The sequence below is a fragment of the Aethalodelphis obliquidens genome, unplaced genomic scaffold (genome assembly GCF_003676395.1).
Source record: "Aethalodelphis obliquidens isolate GAN/ISIS:26980383/991018 unplaced genomic scaffold, ASM367639v1 scaffold15, whole genome shotgun sequence".
NCBI classification, from domain to species: domain Eukaryota; kingdom Metazoa; phylum Chordata; class Mammalia; order Artiodactyla; family Delphinidae; genus Aethalodelphis; species Aethalodelphis obliquidens.
The window spans coordinates 2,362,661-2,379,983 of record NW_020837959.1 but is presented as its reverse complement, the minus strand read 5'-3'; the positions used below and the strand labels follow the sequence as shown (position 1 = coordinate 2,379,983).

The 17,323-nt window shown below is 48.0% G+C and overlaps 1 protein-coding gene across 1 annotated transcript in view; it reads left to right on the top strand.

Annotated features, from left to right (window-relative positions):
• Positions 1–17,323, top strand: part of COL4A2 (collagen type IV alpha 2 chain) — a 178,500-nt gene that overhangs the window by 115,724 nt on the left and 45,453 nt on the right. The window contains exons 6-16 of the mRNA XM_027115841.1: positions 80–124; positions 3,253–3,369; positions 5,240–5,311; positions 5,665–5,700; positions 5,809–5,871; positions 7,837–7,872; positions 10,332–10,373; positions 12,574–12,669; positions 14,366–14,401; positions 14,979–15,029; positions 16,160–16,204. Coding sequence (XP_026971642.1) covers positions 80–124; positions 3,253–3,369; positions 5,240–5,311; positions 5,665–5,700; positions 5,809–5,871; positions 7,837–7,872; positions 10,332–10,373; positions 12,574–12,669; positions 14,366–14,401; positions 14,979–15,029; positions 16,160–16,204 — 639 coding nt within the window. The remainder of the gene's footprint in view (positions 1–79; positions 125–3,252; positions 3,370–5,239; positions 5,312–5,664; positions 5,701–5,808; positions 5,872–7,836; positions 7,873–10,331; positions 10,374–12,573; positions 12,670–14,365; positions 14,402–14,978; positions 15,030–16,159; positions 16,205–17,323) is intronic.

Here is a 17,323-nt window from a genome sequence, read left to right as displayed (position 1 = left end):
GTAACTGTCGGTATTTCTCTCGCTGTTTGAAGGGTGGAGGCGTCTTGGCCATCATTAAGTCTGTTTGCCTTCTTTACAGGGAGCCAGAGGCGTTTCTGGATTTCCTGGTGCCGACGGAATTCCCGTAAGTTTTTCATAAGATTAGAATTTTAAAACACTGTACACGTGCAAAACAATACGTTTATGACTTACAGACACATGTCTCACTAGTCCCCCTTTCTTGTTTATAACAAAAAACTCATGGGGCTACATGTGCGTATTTGTTTCTCGTGGAATCCAGTCGAATATTGGACAGATTGTTTGCCTTGTAAACGTCCTTCTGGACTTGGCTTCAGAATTGAGGCTACTTTGCTAAAACTGGACACTGTTTTGTAGTAAAAAGCTGCAGTGTTGCACAGACGTGCTATAAAAAGCCAGTCTGAACATTTTGTTTGAACTCCAGAACCACCTGAATGTAAAGTAGTCCAGCCAAGAGCGGGGCTGTCCTGAAGCTTGTGCTTGGTAGTTACCGCACATAAATGAGAAGACGAAAGGCATGCTTTGCCCATGAGAAAATCTCAAAACGCAATCAAATGTGTTTTTCTAACCTAGTTTACTTTACTTCTTGTGGCATAAGAAAATAAACAAAGCAGCCTGACTCACAGCCTTCTTCACGGGACCCAGGAGCAGATTTCCCAGGGCCGGCTTCCTGCAGATCCCAGCCTCCGGGATAAATGTGTTTATCGCACTTTTAGACCTGCCCCATCCCTCTAACCGCTGAAGGACATCTGCCACTGGAACTTCACACACACGCAGATGTCTGCGCCCTTACCCTACACACATGTTGTCTATCACCGTGCCTGTACACTTATGTGTGCGCTCACACACACACACACACACACACACACACACACACACACACAGAGGGAGAGAATCCTCAACCCCCCAGGCTACACAAGTGGGCCTGCTCCATCGCAGGAGAAAAGGGAGAGGGCATGAGTGGACAGCAGTCACAGGGGATTCATGCTTTTCCTTCAGATCTTTAGCTCCACCTTCAAGGAGGCTTTTGCAGCAGAAGGCAGAGCTAAGGAAAGGAAGCCACACTTGCCAAGACGTGAGACCTACATGACTGGTGATCCTCTGTGTCACCTCAGTGAGGCCTCGAACAGACACATCAGTGACAACACACAGCTGTGAGCAAATCAGGAAATAACTCTCACATGAGTCAGAATCTTGAGAAATTGGCAGAGTTGAAGAATCCGCAGATTTCAAGGGTTAAACAAATAACAAAAGTATTTCCCTACCAACTGCCTCAAAGGAAATCGCCCGTTTTTAACCTACTTTTTTGGACTCTTTGGATCATTCCTCAGTGTGGTCTCTTCTGGAAGTAGAAGTCCGAGCTTTAGATGGAGTGACATTATGGGAAAATAGCGTAACTGATCTGTATCGTGTTTTCATTCGTTTTTCCACTTCATACTCATTTAATATCAGAAGCAAATATTTCGCAAATTAGGGAGGAAATAGTCATCATACGGAGGGGTGATCATGGTGTACCGATAACGGGTCATTTTCTACAGAATGTCAGCACTGCTAAAAACAGTCTCTTTAACTGCCGAAGTCTGATAGATGCTCCACAGTAAGTTAATGTAAATGCCACTTTCGGTATGTAAGCACCTAATGGACGCAGAGTTTGAAGGACCTGACAGTTTTAGCTGTTTAGAAGTCGAATATAGAAAGTGATGTGCAGAAAATCTAAGAATTGTATCATACAGAAATGGACCTAATTAGATGTTGAACACCAGAGGGACATGTAGCTCAACAGAATTGAAATTTTTCTTTGAAGGACAATTTCAAACTAAGACCAGGTTGGCATGCAATTTCAAATGACTTAGATCGATTCTAAGCGTGTCAGAAAGACCAACAGCAGACGGGTCATTCAGGAGGAGAGTAAGGGACTCGGTGGTACGTTTTAATGAAGGCATCATGGAATCCTAACCGTCCTGAGGAGAACACCTGCAGAGCTTGGTTTCTGAATTTGAGGGTCAGCTTCTAGAGGCCCCTAAAACTAGGCCTTTACGTCGAAGACCAAAATGCTGCTGGCTCTCCAATACCAGAGAGATTGTGTCTCGTGACTTACAGGGACAATCAGGGTTTCTCTGACCCACCAGAGGGTTGACTGAAAAGCCTACTGTATCTCTTATCTGACGGCACCAGTGAAAGCAATGGCTCTGAGCATCGGAAGCAAAGAAATGTGCAAACAAAAGACAAATTCTGTTTCTCTTATTGTATTTCTTAATATCATTCAGGGTACAGGCGCTCTGTGTAGGGCTTGTTCGTTTCCTTTGAAACCTTCCAGATTTCTCAAGGTAAACCTAAAAGACAGCCCACTGGCTTCAAAAATCACTCCGGAATATATATTTGGTCTATTAGCAAGAAAACCAAAATTTTAAAGAAATTGTACAATAAGAAATCATATATCTAAACATCTATCGTGTAAAGAAACAGCAAAACAGGCTCTGGTCTCGTAGTCCATAAACTGTAGATTATTAACCTGACCCCTCCATGTCTCCAGAACCAGATTCACGCGGTTGAGACGCCCAGAGACCTAGCCTGACCCCCGAGTTACACGAAAGACACATGTGATCGCATTGCCTTCCTTCCCCCACCCGGCATCCCAGAACACCTGACTTGCTTTCTATTCGTGTTTAAAATCTAAAAAGTCCTGTTCCTGAAGACGACAATAAGTCAATTGACTTACTGAAGAAAGTCAGTAAGGAAATCAGCTCTTCTACCTGCCGCTAAGTCACTGATGAGATCCCTCGGCAGGTGTGACTCTCACCCGTTTAGGACGTGGGTCTGTACAGCTCCATCTAGAATTCGGTTGGGCACAGCTGACCCTTGCTATCCCCGAGCAGCATCTGCTTCTAGAGTGTTTTCTAGAATTTTTCAACCTACCCTTTTCTGTTCCTGCTAAAACAGCCCTCCCTGTCGCCCAAGGAAGCAAAGCAGCAGAAACCCCAAGACGGTTGACATCTTACCAAACCCCGTGGGAAACAGAACTGTGTTGTGCAGGCCCCTCTGCCACCTAGAAGGACACCTGAGTGCCCTTGATGACTTAGTTTTTCATTCATTCATTGGTTCATTTTGAGTTGTCTTGGCGCTTGGATTCATGCCAGGGACATCTCTTCTGAGAAGATTTTAAGCTGTTTTATCACAGTTACATGAAAACTAGACCCCTGCGGGCTGAGGACTCACTCGCTTCTCTGTTTCCAGGGGCATCCTGGCCAGGGCGGGCCCAGAGGACCGCCTGGCTACGACGGCTGCAACGGGACAGTGGGTGACGCAGGCTACCCGGGACCCAGCGGCCCTGGCGGCTTCCTCGGCCCCCGTGTGAGTATGGGAACCGCTTGGGCTATTCCACGGTCGGCTCTGCAATCTGTGTGGTGGAAATGCGTGAAAGGTCTTGCTTTCAGGAGGCCCTGCAGAGGATGCCTTTGAGAAGTTGTCTTAGCAAAGCTCTCTGAAGAGGGTGAGCTGCCTTCTGCTCCCAGGACAGTGATGGGAGGCAGGAGCACATGCCAGGCCTGCCTTTACACCCCAGGAAGCCGTGGCTCCCCACTCTTGGTTAGCGGTCAGGGTAAAGCACACCTCCCTTGCTGAGGTTGGCTTGAGGGTACCTAGGCGTGCTGTTCCTGCATTCACATAACTCCATGTTCCCATTCATTCTTTTTTTTTTTTTTTTTTTTGCGGTACGCGGGCCTCTCACTGCTGTGGCCTCTCCCGTTGCAGAGCACAGGCTCCGGACGCGCAGGCTCAGCGGCCATGGCTCACGGGCCCAGCCGCTCCGCGGCATGTGGGATCTTCCCGGACCGGGGCACGAACCCATGTCCCCTGCATCGGCAGGCGGACTCTCAACCACTGCGCCACCAGCGAAGCCCACGATTCATTCTTTAAGCCTTAGGTAGAAAGTAATGGGTTTGGCTCATGTGGTTCACTCCTGCAGCCTCCTAAGTGTTTCTTCCTTTCCTCCCATGCTCCAATTCAAATAACAGTGAATCATAGTGGAATCGTGGAACTAAAATTTTAAAAAGCTTAAATCTTTACAAAATTCTCTATTAGTCATCATCTTTATTAAATTCTAACATCCTTTGTGACGTGAAAGAACAATGATGTTCTCCGGGACACACAAGATAGACTTTATTTTTCGTAATGGAAGAACTTCCATATAATGATCTATTTCGTGACTTCATTTAATTTCTAGGGTCTTTGCAAAGAATCTTGAAATATTTTTCGGCATTCTATTGCTACCTTTTTACCACCAGCATATTGCAAATTCAGGGTTAAACTAACATTTTTTGGCAAAACTTTTTATTTAAAAACAACATTTTTAGGTGAGGGCAGGGCGGCCATAACACCCTTTGTTGCGTTTCGCCGAAGCTACTGGATTTCTGGTCCCGCTCACACCGCCGCCTTCCACTTGCTCCACTGGCTGCTGGCTTTTCATGTGATTCAACTTTTCCATAAGCTACATTGCATTCTATTCTATTCTACTATTGTAGCTTTCATTACCAATAAACATAGCCATCACTGTGAAATATTGATTTTATATGTCGGTGTTAAAACACGTGTATATGTGTATGTGCGTACTCACGCATCATGTATATTTGACACAATTCCATTTTTAAAGGATGACCCAGTATCTCTCCCACAAATGGTGCTTCAGCGTGAATGTGTTGGTATTTTAGTACGTAAATGCCAAAGAAGACACAGAATAGTATTTTTACAAAGAAAAGGAACAGGGTGGTAGAGGAAAGGATTTGTTTACTGAAACTTCACGTGGGTTTCTGAAAATAATTTAAATCCTATAAAGTATTTCCATTTTAACTGTAAGAAAGATGCTGTTGGGTAAAAATGAAAGTAAAACTCTCACCCTTGTGGCTAAGGTAGAGATTGGTGTTCAGAATAATCGGAATTGGCCGTGAGAAGAGCTAGACATTGCCTATAAAAGGCAACATGTAGGGGCTTCCCAGGTGGCGCAGTGGTTGAGAGTCCGCCTGCCGATGCAGGGGACATGGGTTCGTGCCCCGGTCCGGGAGGATCCCACGTGCCCCGATCCGGGAGGATCCCACGTGCCGCGGAGCGGCGTATCGCCAAAAAAAAAAAAAAGGCAACATGTAATCATCCAAATAACAGTTGTTGCACTGAATGCTAATGGACTGTTTTCTTCGTTTTTCTTCCTATGATATATATGCTAACTTAGGGGCCCCAAGGACCCAAAGGGCAGAAAGGCGAGCCCTACGCTCTGTCTAGTGAGGACCGCGACAGATACAGGGTAAGTCGGTAGAGGTGGGACGTGAGCAAGCACCACAGCTTAAATTCACGATTAACAAAGTTCATTTCCAAGTGAACTCTGGAGTGGAGGGATGCAGAGAGGGATGGAATAGCCCAGAATCACAACTGATTTGAAATTCTCTTACTGCCCTCCAGGCTGTTTTCAACCTTACACTAACTGTGGGCACGCTCGTCCCACATTCACAACACCCCAGATATCTGGGTGATGAACATCACCAAGTCCTGAGACGGCAGATACACTTTATATACTTATTTTCAACATTGCAATACAATGTCACTAAACCTACAGATGCCTAAAAGCTAAAATTCTAAAAGCTATTTCTTCTCACTTAGGGGGAAGCTGGAGTGCCCGGACTGGTCGGTTTCCAGGTAAGCGTTCTTTTTATTAGAGAAGAGACGAAGTGAAAGTTGAAGAACTCCGGACTCCGTGCCCCAGTCGGCCTCTGCTAACAGCCTTCTCTGGTTGCCTGTCCTTAGGGGCCTCCCGGCCGCCCTGGGCCTGTGGGACAGATGGGTCCGGTTGGAGCTCCAGGAAGAGCGGTAAGTACCAGGCTCGTGTGCTCGCCCTTGAGGTTGTCAAGCATCCTCTAGAGACGCAGCTCCTTCAACTGCAGACGCTGGTGAAAGCCTCACGATACAGCCTGATGCTTGTGGTCGCCAAGACCAGACAGGTCGTCCTTTGTACACGTTGCTGACATCAAGGTTGAAGAATGAGAACGCAAAATGTGTGGTCATCAGATCACTGCCAACTAGGTCAAATTTTGACCTGGTGCTGGCTGGGCGCCCTTGCAGTCATGCACGAGCTCTCCCAGCACCACACCTGACCAGCTGACGGGGGCCTGTCATCCCTGGCAAAGCAGACCAGAGTCCAATAGGTCGATAAGGAAGAAATGGGCTCTGCTGGACATGGCCATTAGAAGCAGGGCCATCACACCTGGCATGGCCATTAGAGCAGGTGTACCACACCTGGCATTGCCATTAGAAACAGGGGTGCCACACCTGGCATGATTATTAGAACAGGTGTACCACACCTGGCATCGCCATTAGAAACAGGGGTGCCACACCTGGCATGGCCATTAGAGCAGGTGCGCTGCACCTGGGCAGAGCCATCATAATAGGTGAGACATTGGACACCAATTAACAAAGTGGCCCCTGTGCCCCACCTGAGTGGTGGTCTACAGGTGTCCCCTCCTCCTGCAAATCAAATAATAGAGTAAAGTGCGACAGGACACATCCCTGGGTGAAGGAGGGCCTGCTTCGAGGAGGGGAGGGGAGGGAGAAGGAGAGTCCCAGGGCCTGGCCGCCTCAGGCCCTTCCCGCTGCACAAAGGACCAGAAGATGAACTGGTTCCTGCAAGGTGTCTGACTCTCTCCTTCCCCTCACTTTTTGTTAATAAACAAACAGGCCTTAAATTACTCAAAGAGCGCTTTTGACTGCAGGGGAGAGAGCCCTTCTCAGAGGAAACCACTGCTCAAGATCGAGGCAGCTGCGGTGTCAGCTTCTCGACACACACTGAGAAACAGTGGACACACATGTGTCTGGGAAGATGCGGTCACACCAACAGTCGGGGGTGGGAGCGCTCATTCATTGCCTTCTAATTGTCGATAATAAGATGATAATAATAATTGATCATGTTTCTACAAAGCACAGTTCCCTGGTGTCATGACAGTCATTTTTCCAAGCAGCGCTGTGGCTGTGAGAGATCTGGCCGAAGGGGATGAGATGAGGCTTATGTGACAAGATGCTCTTTGCCCTCCGGCACGCCCAGCTGTCGGCTGACAGCACATGTGCCACAGGGTTTGGGGGTGTCGTGCTTTACACACACAGTTCGGGGAAGTGTGAAACCGCAGATTGTACCCACTGGGTCCCTAGCCGAGGTGACAGCCTCAGGGTCTTTGTATGAACCATTAAAATCTCCCACAGCCCCTGCCCTGTCCACTTATTTGTACTTCAACACAAATTGCTCTTCTAAAGCATTTTTAAAACTTGTATCCTACGTGTGGTATTGACGCCAAATGCTTTGCAGAAAGACATATGGTGATGTTGGCAGGCGGATTCTCAACCCTGCGGAGTGACCCGGATGTCAATTAATTCTGTCTGTGCACATTTGCTGGCCCACCAGCCCGAAAGTGCAGGATGGTGCCCTGTGGGGGACCGCAGAGGAAGCCGGGAGACGCCGTCTCTGGAGTGACAGGGCCTGAGACCTTGCAAAGGGATCAGAGCAAACATGAGTAGGACAGGGGTCACGTCAAAAGCCTGAACTCAGAAAAGCAAACCAGAAACAGCTGCGTGTGGACAGCCAGCAAATCCTGAGAACTGGGCCTGACCCCCGCCCTCTCCCCTCCAGCCCTGCCTCCCCGCCAAGACGAATGTGTTAGAAACCTCTCTATATACTACCCGGTGTTCTAAATATACAGAGAGTGGCTTTCCCAGAGCTTTCCAGCAGATGTTATCTGGGTCCTGGGATAAAGAAAACAGTTTCCAAATTTCTTTGTATTTGTGCAGGGACCCCCTGGACCCCCTGGACCAAAAGGACAGCCAGTAAGTTGGTGGGGGGCGGGACGGTGAGGGAAAGGGGAGGGGGGCCTTGCGTGTTTGTGTATGTCCTTCTTGACCACGGAACTACTTGGTTGATAGCTGTACTGTTTATCTCATGATGCGGACCGTTTTGTAGGGTTTTAAGACAATGTTATAAACTCCAGGGTTAAATCCCATGATGCACCTGGATGGTCACATGAAGTCATTAAGTGGATGTATTGAATGGCTTGTTGCTTGCAACTCACATAGCATTCCCATGGCTACATGGAAGTCCAACTGGTGGTGAATGTTTGATTAGAAACGTAGACTAGAACCAGTTAGGGACAGCTCGTGCTTATCCGTGTGTGTTCATTTACAAGAAGGGGAGGAGATGCCACCAAAGTTGTGTAGGGAGCTGATGGCACTCTTCTTACCTGGATACAGGTAGGTTGTACCACAGTGTGATGTCCGCTTCCAGGGTTGTGTTTGGTGAGTTTCAAGCCAGGCTCAGGCCCAACGCTATCCTGTTTTCATCAGAGAAAGATGAGTCAGCTGGCTGGAGCACAGCAAAGTAGGTGGCTTGTTGGAACCTGGTGACAGAATTAGGGTTTAGCGTGACCTGGGAAAGGTAAATAAATGCCCAGGACAAACAGTAGGAGGTTGGCAAGGGGAGTATTTGGTCTAAACTCGACGTGAGTCAGAAATACTGGGCTACCGTTACGAACTTTTCAGAACCATTGTGTGGCCTGCATGTGGCCAAGGACATCTCCCAGCCTGCCCATTCCCAGGCCTGCCCCACGGAAACCCCGTCTCTGTGACCGCCTGGGGACCTTGGCTGTCCCCACCTCACCCCCAGCTCCCATCACCTCTGACACAGCTTCCAGCTGCGGCTGGAGCTCATTAGGGCTGCTGTCCCCACCACCGGGCTCCCCACTGTCCGGCAGCCTGGAGCAGGCTGGGAACGGCCCAGCGCCAAGAGAAGCGGATGTAGGACGCGGCGGCTGAGCCCCAAGGTCGCCTCAGATCCCCACTTGGCTGCAGTGCAAACAGCCCTCACCCTCCGCCCGGTCACTTCCTGGTGACTTGGACTCCGGCTCGTGAGGCAGGGGGACCTCGGGGTCCCGAGCAAATCGTGTTCTCATCTAGCCTGGCTGCGTTTCTGTGCTTTGATTTCAGCTCCCAGCCAGGTGGGAAAGAAGCAAAGGAAACGCAAAGATTAATTAAAGGCTTTGTTTTTATTTGCAGAAACTCTCTGGGCATCGGAGGGGGGTGGACAGTGTGGTGCAGAGACAGATCAGATAGCCCCCCCCCCCCACAGGAGCCTCTGTCTCAATGGGTAGGGGCCCTGAGAAGGAAGCAGAGCTGCTGGGAATCAGAGAACAGAGGACTGACTTACGGCATCGTGTCCGGTCAGCCCTCCCACGCACGGCAGCTCCATGAATCTGTCAGATACTTACTAGGTCGCCAGCCTAGCTTTGCTTCTTAAGCAAAAAGGAAGATGAAAAGTTTGGCTAAACCCCAAGAACACCATCCCCTAAGATCAGTAAAAGGGTAGGAAATCTTTCTGTGAAATTAGGATTACTTAACCAAAATGAGAAAGTCTGAGGCAGAGGAGAGCATGAATCATCATCTTCAAATGTGGGATCCAAGGCAGGAAATGGCTGCTCTCTGAGTCCAGAGGGGCCAGAACCCAAGGAAACGCTCTGCAACCCTAACCTGTAGAGTCGGTATACGCGGGATTAAGAGTCGGGAGGACCTGGGATCAGACCTGAGCTCTACCATTTGTTCGCTGTGAGGCTTTGGTCCAAGGGTATGACACCTTCCCCATCTGTGATGCCCAAGCTCATCGTGTGCTGCAGAGGATTAAAGGAGAGAGAAGCAGTTAGCAGGGGCCCTGGACTGTCAGAGCCCAGGACCACAAGGAGGGAATCAATAATAGGCAACTTCCCGGTCTGCAGGATTTGAACAATAAAATATATTTCAAAAAGCAAATGGCAAAGTGTTCCCAAGGGTGACAGAATAACTGTTCTTACTCCACTATTTTTCAGGTTTTGCTTAAAGTACAAAATACAAATTTCTTAAAAGCACGGCTGTATTAAAACACCATCATTTTTATGAACCGCGGAGTTTTTGTCACTTAAGTTTAATCTTAGTGAATGCTCAGAAGCCACTGTCTGTAACTGATGCCACTTTCTGTAGCTGCTACAGCATCCCGATTTGCTCCTGTTCACTTTATGTGATATCTGGAATGGACTCAAATGTTTATTACGCAGTTTATATGTGGAAATAGCAAAAGAAAAGACGTTACTTCTCCTTTTGTATCAATTAGTTCCTGGGAGCTGAAGCCAGACTATTACGCAAGGATAGTTATCCAGTAATGTTGCAGATACATAGATAATAGGTTTCTTTTTCTAAAAAAAAAAAATAATTTTATTTCACCGTGATTATTGACTTTAAACTTACAGAAGCCATTTATCTTTCAGGGCAACAGAGGACTTGGTTTTTACGGAGAAAAAGGAGAAAAGGTAAAGGAAACGTAATAGATTGAATTAGGAAATATTGACAGATCATTTTAATGTCTTCGTTTTATGCTCTTATCTTGAGGTGCTCTGCAAACAGACCGTTTGCAAAGGAAACAATCACTGTAAAGTGTCAGGTTACGAAACAGGCGCCAGTGGTGGTTATGGATCAGTAAGACTGTAGAAGCCCCGGACCTCTGACGCACACGTAACTTCAGCCGTCTTCAGCAGTTAGAAAGTAAAGGCATTTCCCTGTGGTGTCCTCTGACATGGGGCATCCAGAGGAGATTAAGGAAGACAGCAGCAGACAACGTGGGGCCAGCTCAGGCTGGGGGCGTGGCCGGCTCGATGACCAGGGGGCGTGGCCAGCTCAGGATGGGGGCGTGGCCGGCTCAGGATGGGGGCGTGGCCGGCCCAGGGACCAGGGAGCGTGGCCGGCTCGGGCTGGGCTCAAAGGCAGGAAAGAGGCCACGTGGACTCTTGCAGTTCCCCACGGTGCCAAGGTTCAAAGGCGTCGTGGCCTTTGACAGGAGCCCCTGAGATCCAATGTGTGAGAAGCTCAGCCGGGCACCCACAGACACAAGCAGAGCCTCGCAAAACGCCACCCACTGCATTCACTGCAGAACCTGAGTGCCCACCGCCAAGCGGATTTGTTTCCTTGGCCTCGTTTTTCACTCATTTTCACTTTGCTTCCCATTTTGCTTTTTGACTGAACAGCAGACTCAGTGCAGTCCCGTACTGCTCAGGTGTGACAAGGAAAGACTTTCTTCTTTGTGTGAATTCCATAGGAAAAAATCACAAGAGAAAAACATTGGAAGATCCAAATTCATAAAAATTGAAACTCCTGTATGATGGAATATAAGAAAATAGTAAGATAACGAAGAAAGAAGAAAAGTCTGGGAAGAAATCATCGGGTGGAAAGGAGAATAGTCACATTAGATAGAATGAGAATGAAGTTAATGTCTATAAGCCACAAATAATAAAATAGTAATAATAACATCAAGGCCCCCATAGGTAAAGGGGAGATGAACAGTGTTAGGTATTTTTTAGCTGTAATATTAGCAGACATTCAGAATATACTGTGAAGGGCCACTGTCTGCAGCCAATAACATCATCTCAGTTCGCTCCTGTTCACGTTATGTGGTATCTAAGCTCTAGTCTGTATTTTATAGTTTATATGTGAAAATAGCAAAAGAAAAGGCAGTAACTTCCTTTTTGTGTTAATTCCTGGAGGTGAAATCAGCGTATTACACAAGGATCGTGGTCCAGTAACGTTACAGATCGAAGGTTTCACCACCTGTGCATCCCATACAAAAGCGTTTCTTGATAATGATAAAAAAGCTAATTAAAGCAGTCCTGAGATATTATGTTTATTAAAGATGCTGCTCTTTATTATATAAAAAACCTCTTAACTGGTGAAGTAGTGGTGAAACTGGACTGGTCTTTCATTTCTTAGGCATTTCTTATGTCTTGGTACCAATCTTAGAAAGCAGTAGCATAACACATAGCAAGAAACACCATGATATTTAGCCTCCAGACCTAGTAATTTCCTTGTATAGAAATTCATCGTAAGTAGATAATTCCACAGAAGCAAATGCAGCCCCAAGTTGTGACCAGCTTGTATGCATAAATTCTAAGTGATTCTTTTATTTTTCTTTCTTTCTTTCTTTCTTTATTTTTGGCTGTGTTGGGTCTTCGTTGCTGTCCACGGGCTTTCTCTAATCTCAGCGAGCGGGGGCTACTCTTTGTTGCGGTGCGTGGGTTTCTCATTGCGGTGGCTTCTCTTGTTGCAGTGCACGGGCTCTAGGCATGCGGGCTTCAGTAGTTGTGGCTCGCGGGCTCTAGAGCGCAGGCTCAGTAGTTGTGGCGCACGGGCTTAGTTGCTCCGCGGCGTGTGGGATCTTCCCGGACCAGGGCTTGAACCCGTGTCCCCTGCATCGGCAGGTAGATTCTTAACCACTGCACCACCAGGGAAGTCCCCTCTAAGTGATTCTTCATGCAAGTAGCAATCAAATAATTTTACCTTACGATTATTTTATTCTATATATGATTTTTATCTTATGATTATAACGCTATAAAATTGGTGTACATGTGGTAAGTAATACGCAAAGATAAAAACAGCAGTTTGCGGTGGGATTGTGCTTTTATTCAACCTTGGTCGTGTCTTTTCAATGTAAAGACAGCTGCTTTGCTAAACCATTCACAGGGCGACATGGGACAGCAGGGACCCGGTGGGATTCCACCAGACAACAGTTACGTCGAGAGGCCCAAAAATGACGTGATCCTCCCAGAGCAGTATAAGGTAAAGGGACTTCAGCAAAATTGATGTATTTTCCCAGTTGAACGAAAAACAGGAGGAGAAAAAAAGGTAACTTTCTTTGCTCTCATTCAAACAGTCGCATTCAAAGTGGAAAAGCCCTCACCGCCAAATTGGCAAACTATGCATGAAAGCACTGATCACAGTCACACAAGTGTATCACTACATCACTGTAAATAATAAGGATGAATTTGAAACAACACGAGAATCCATTTAAAAATCTCAGGTCTGTCTTAAGTCCCTAGTATAGACATAGTTAGTGGTCGGAGCACAACTCAATGCCAGGATATGGAGCGATCTGAACAAATGTTGTATTCGGCAGAATAAAACCTACTTTTAGGTAGGTTTTGCCGACGTGGAGCATCATCGTGGGCTTTTTGGATCAAAGTCGGTTTTCTGACTCATAATTTCTGTTAATGTTTTGTTTGATTAAAAGCATACTCTCAGAGTCTAAATAAAAATCAACACCCTTCTCTACCACTCACTCACTCAGACAGACCACTTACCCTTCCTAAGCCTTCAGGTTCCCTTGTGCCTGATAAAGACCGAAGCACTGACCTGGTAGAACACTGACCTCACAGGGCTGCAGAGCGAGACCCGGGGGAGACGCACCCTAACAGGTCACGGGAACCAAAGTAAAGATCCCCAGTGTAGAACATGGTTCCTGTCTCTCAAGTATCTGTCAAGGTGGGGCGTGGGTGCTGAGTCACGGGTAGGAGAGTGCAGGCTGGACCCCGGCCATGCTTGAAATCAGTCTGGGCAGCTGCGGCTGTTACGAGCGACGTGACCGTTGACGAAAGTGGCCTGGAGGTGGCTGATGTGAGGCCAGACGGGGCGGTTATGGACCAGTTGAGTTCAGAGCAGGACGTCCCTGGACAACCAGGCAGGAGGGGGGCCTCCACAGAGCCGTCAGGGTGGATCCAGGGACTTTGGCTCCTGGGGGTGACCTGACCATCAGCAAGGTAGAGCCTCTGTCCAGTTTCAGGACAGGAGCCCAGGATGGAGTGAGGCCAGAGCAGATTTGATCCCTGCTGAGATGCTCAAGCATCTGAATCAGATTTCCTTCATTTTCCACAGCCAAGAGGGGGTAGGTTCTGGGGCTGGGCCCAGCCAGCCTGCAGGGGGCAGTCTTGACCTGCAGGAATCCTGGGTGCTGGCCTAGGACTGATGGGGGAAAGGACCCAACTGGTCACTTCATTTCTTTCCCCATTTTAGGCTAAGAGAAGTGGGAAAACTACATCACGTAAAGCTGACATTGCTTTCCAAAGCTTCTCTCGCTCAGGGTTTCAACACGTTCCCAATGAGCCTTGTCGTCAGAGGACCCGCCTAATAATCTTTCACTCAAATGAATGTTATGATTAGGAGCTGTCCCCTGGGCATGCACCCCCTGCCACTGAGGCCACTAAAGGCAAGTCACGGGCAGAAGAGAGACAGCCTTGCAGTCATACCAAAAATAACACACAATTTCATCTGTATTGTGAAAATCCAGGAGAAATAGCACGTTCTTCCCCTTGAATGTTGAAAAGCTGCAAAAGTTAGGGGTCATTTGTTACAATTCATTTATATTCATTATTTACAGTTTTATAAAATACTTTTCACCTCATATCATAAATCCTGATCAATTTTAAATACTACTGTTCTCGAATTAATGAGCATTTATTGTCTTTCATATTCTTCACAGGGTGAAAAAGGAAGTGAGGGGGAACCAGGAAGAAAAGTAAGTCGAGGGATAAAGATGCTTCTTCTCACTGGTGGTTCCCAAATTCTCGGTGTTCCCATCATAATGATAGACTGTGTCTGGGTTGTAACAACCTGCAACTTCTGGTTTCCAATCCATTTGTCTACAGCCAGAAAGTAGGATCATTTTTTATGCTGTTTTCCAGAAAACAGTTTCAGAATGTCTTCATTCCCCAGTCAACACCAGCTAATCAACACTTTAACTTTAAATGAATCTAAACCCTTTAAAAGAGAAGAAGCACCATGGAGGGGCTGGGTGGGTTTGGTGGTGGCTTCCCTGCTGGGGTCCAGCTATGTCATCGCCCTGCCCTCCCTGATCTGGGTCATGCCTGCCCCGTATGCCCAGTCCTCCCGGTTGTCACTAGGTGACAATGACAGGTGACATCCTGGGTTGATGGCCATCCAGGCCGACTGCAGACATCCTAGGGCTCCACCGTGTGTGGAGCTGGAGTCGACACACAGGGGCAGGACGGCCAGTGTCGGGGCACTAAGAATGGACCCCTGAGCAGGCAGAGCGTGAAGTGTGGGCGCCCTCAGGTCTCTCTGTTCTCTCCTAGGGCATTTCCATGAAGGGAGAAGAAGGAATCATGGGCTTTTCAGGAGTGCGGGTAAACCATGCCTTCTACGCCAGCCGTTTGCTTTGTATTGTCTGGTTTTTTAAAAGACTTTATTTTTCTTTAATTTTTTATTGAAGTGTAGTTGATGTACTGGTACAATGTCATATGTTATAGATCTACAGTATAGTGATGCACAATTTTCAAAGGTTCCACTCCACTTCGAGTTATTATAAGATATTGGCTAGTTTCCCTGTGTTGTACAATGTATCCTTATAGCTTATTTTATACACAGTAGTTCCTACCTCTTAATCCCGTATGCTTAGGACCACAGCAAAGTTGACCCGAAACTACAGAGACTTTCCATGCACATCCTTTTGCTCTCCGACACAAAGCTTCCCCTGCTGTCAGCGTCCTGCCCCTCCGTGATCTGTCGGCTACGATCGTGAGCCCGCATTGACTGACACACCATCATCACCCACTAACTGCGGTTTTTAATACTGTGCACCTCCGCCTGGGCCGGGGGCAGGAGCAGAACTCAAACACATTTCTTCTCGTATTAGGCTGAATTGCTCAGTGGTAACAAAAATGTCGGCTGGTTCCAACAAAGAAGTTGATTTCTTGTGGCCCTAAGAGTCCAACAGAAATGTCCCTGGTGGGGTGGAAGGGGTGGGAGTGGGGTGTCTTCTCCCGAGGAAGCTCCGCCACCTGTCACTCCTGGGCCCGCGGGCAGACGTCCCTCCATCCGTCAGAGCTCATTCAGCTGGCCACACCCAGCCCCAGGTGAGCTGGAAACGTGGCAGAGCCAGGAAGAGAGAAAGTGGCCTTGTGGTGACCACTTGGGGGCCACAGCTACTCAGAGGACATGTGTTACAATGTCCAAAAGTAAGAACGAAGGCTCCTGAGAGCAGTGGAGCGCAGGCCTCTTTCCGGCTTTACTGTTTTTACTGTACCGTTGATGGATTTCTCCAAATTTCTTTAAGTGGTGGACAGGATGCGTTCCATGAAAGTGTCCCTAAAATGACCCGTCTCCTCTAGGAAAGAAAAGGAGGCTTCAGATGGTTTTGATACTGGCTTAGCAAAGTATTTTACTTTAGTCCACGGCGGGCGCCATAACTGTGCCCTCCGGGAAATGTCACTGCATGTTCTGAGCTGTTACCACTTCTGTTTTCTGTTCAACCCAGGGTGCCCCTGGCTTCGATGGTGAGAAAGGTTCACCGGGACAGAAGGTAAGTTTGAGGCATGAAATGCAATCTGCTTCAGGCCTGAAGCACCTCGCAAAGGTCACATACAAAGACTGGGGCATCCCAGAAGAAAATGTCCCCAGAGAAAACATTTAAAACTTGCCCACGTTTACAGTAGCAGAAATAATGCTTCCTCCCAGATCATTCTCAAAGCGTCAGCGAGCTCATTTACGTTTTCTCTCGTTTGGCAAAAGCCAGCCCTGGGGTCCTCTCCCTCCGAGCCTCCCGTCACCCGGCCCGCACCGGCCACGGCCCCCGTGGTTTCCAGCCTGCCCCCTCCTCGGCGTCGCCACCAGTGTGTCCTGTAGGAAGGTTGCCAACATGGCGGCCACAGGTCCTCCCACATTTTTTACGTATTGATCTCCCACGTTTTGGCCCTTCGCTTACCTTCCGTGGTGACCCAGGTTGTTTTTATCCTGTGTTCTATGGACAGATTTTTGTAGGAAGAAAATGGTAGCTGAGCAATGTCTTATAAATCTGCATCAGGCTTAGAAATTGTCTGAATGCTAGCTCAGATGTGCGAGAAAACATAGGAATCGATTTTTTTTAAGTAATGATTTCTTTATGTTCACTATTTGCTGTCTTCACTAACTCAGGCAGAGAGTGCGCGGGCCAGCCCTGCCCACCGCAGACCCCCAGCACGCTCCCCAGAGGCGACCCCCGTGCACGTGGGGTGGGTGTTCAGATCAGGGCTCGCACAGGCGGGGCGTGTATTTTTACATGCATGTAACTTAACCAGGAAAAATGAACATTTCATCCCCTTCCGCTGTCCTCCGTTCATGTTTTTCACCCAACGCTTCTCGGGGGCTGTCCCACGTCAGCACAGGTAGCGTTGTTTGAACGGGGCGGTTATGTCGCACTGGACACGGCTCAGTCAGGATGCCTGCTCACCGACTCTGCATTCACTTGTGGGCTTATGTCCACAAGACCCACAAGACAGTAGTGATCTGAGTGAAATGGCTCTTAAAAGGCTTGCAAGCTCCGTCAGGGCTCCCAGACTGTCTCGTGGGATGGCCTCTAAGCAGGAGGTCACTTCTACTGTCAGAGAAATTTGCCTTCACTTTCGAATCTTCAGCTCCACCTAGGATGAAAGGAAGTCCATCT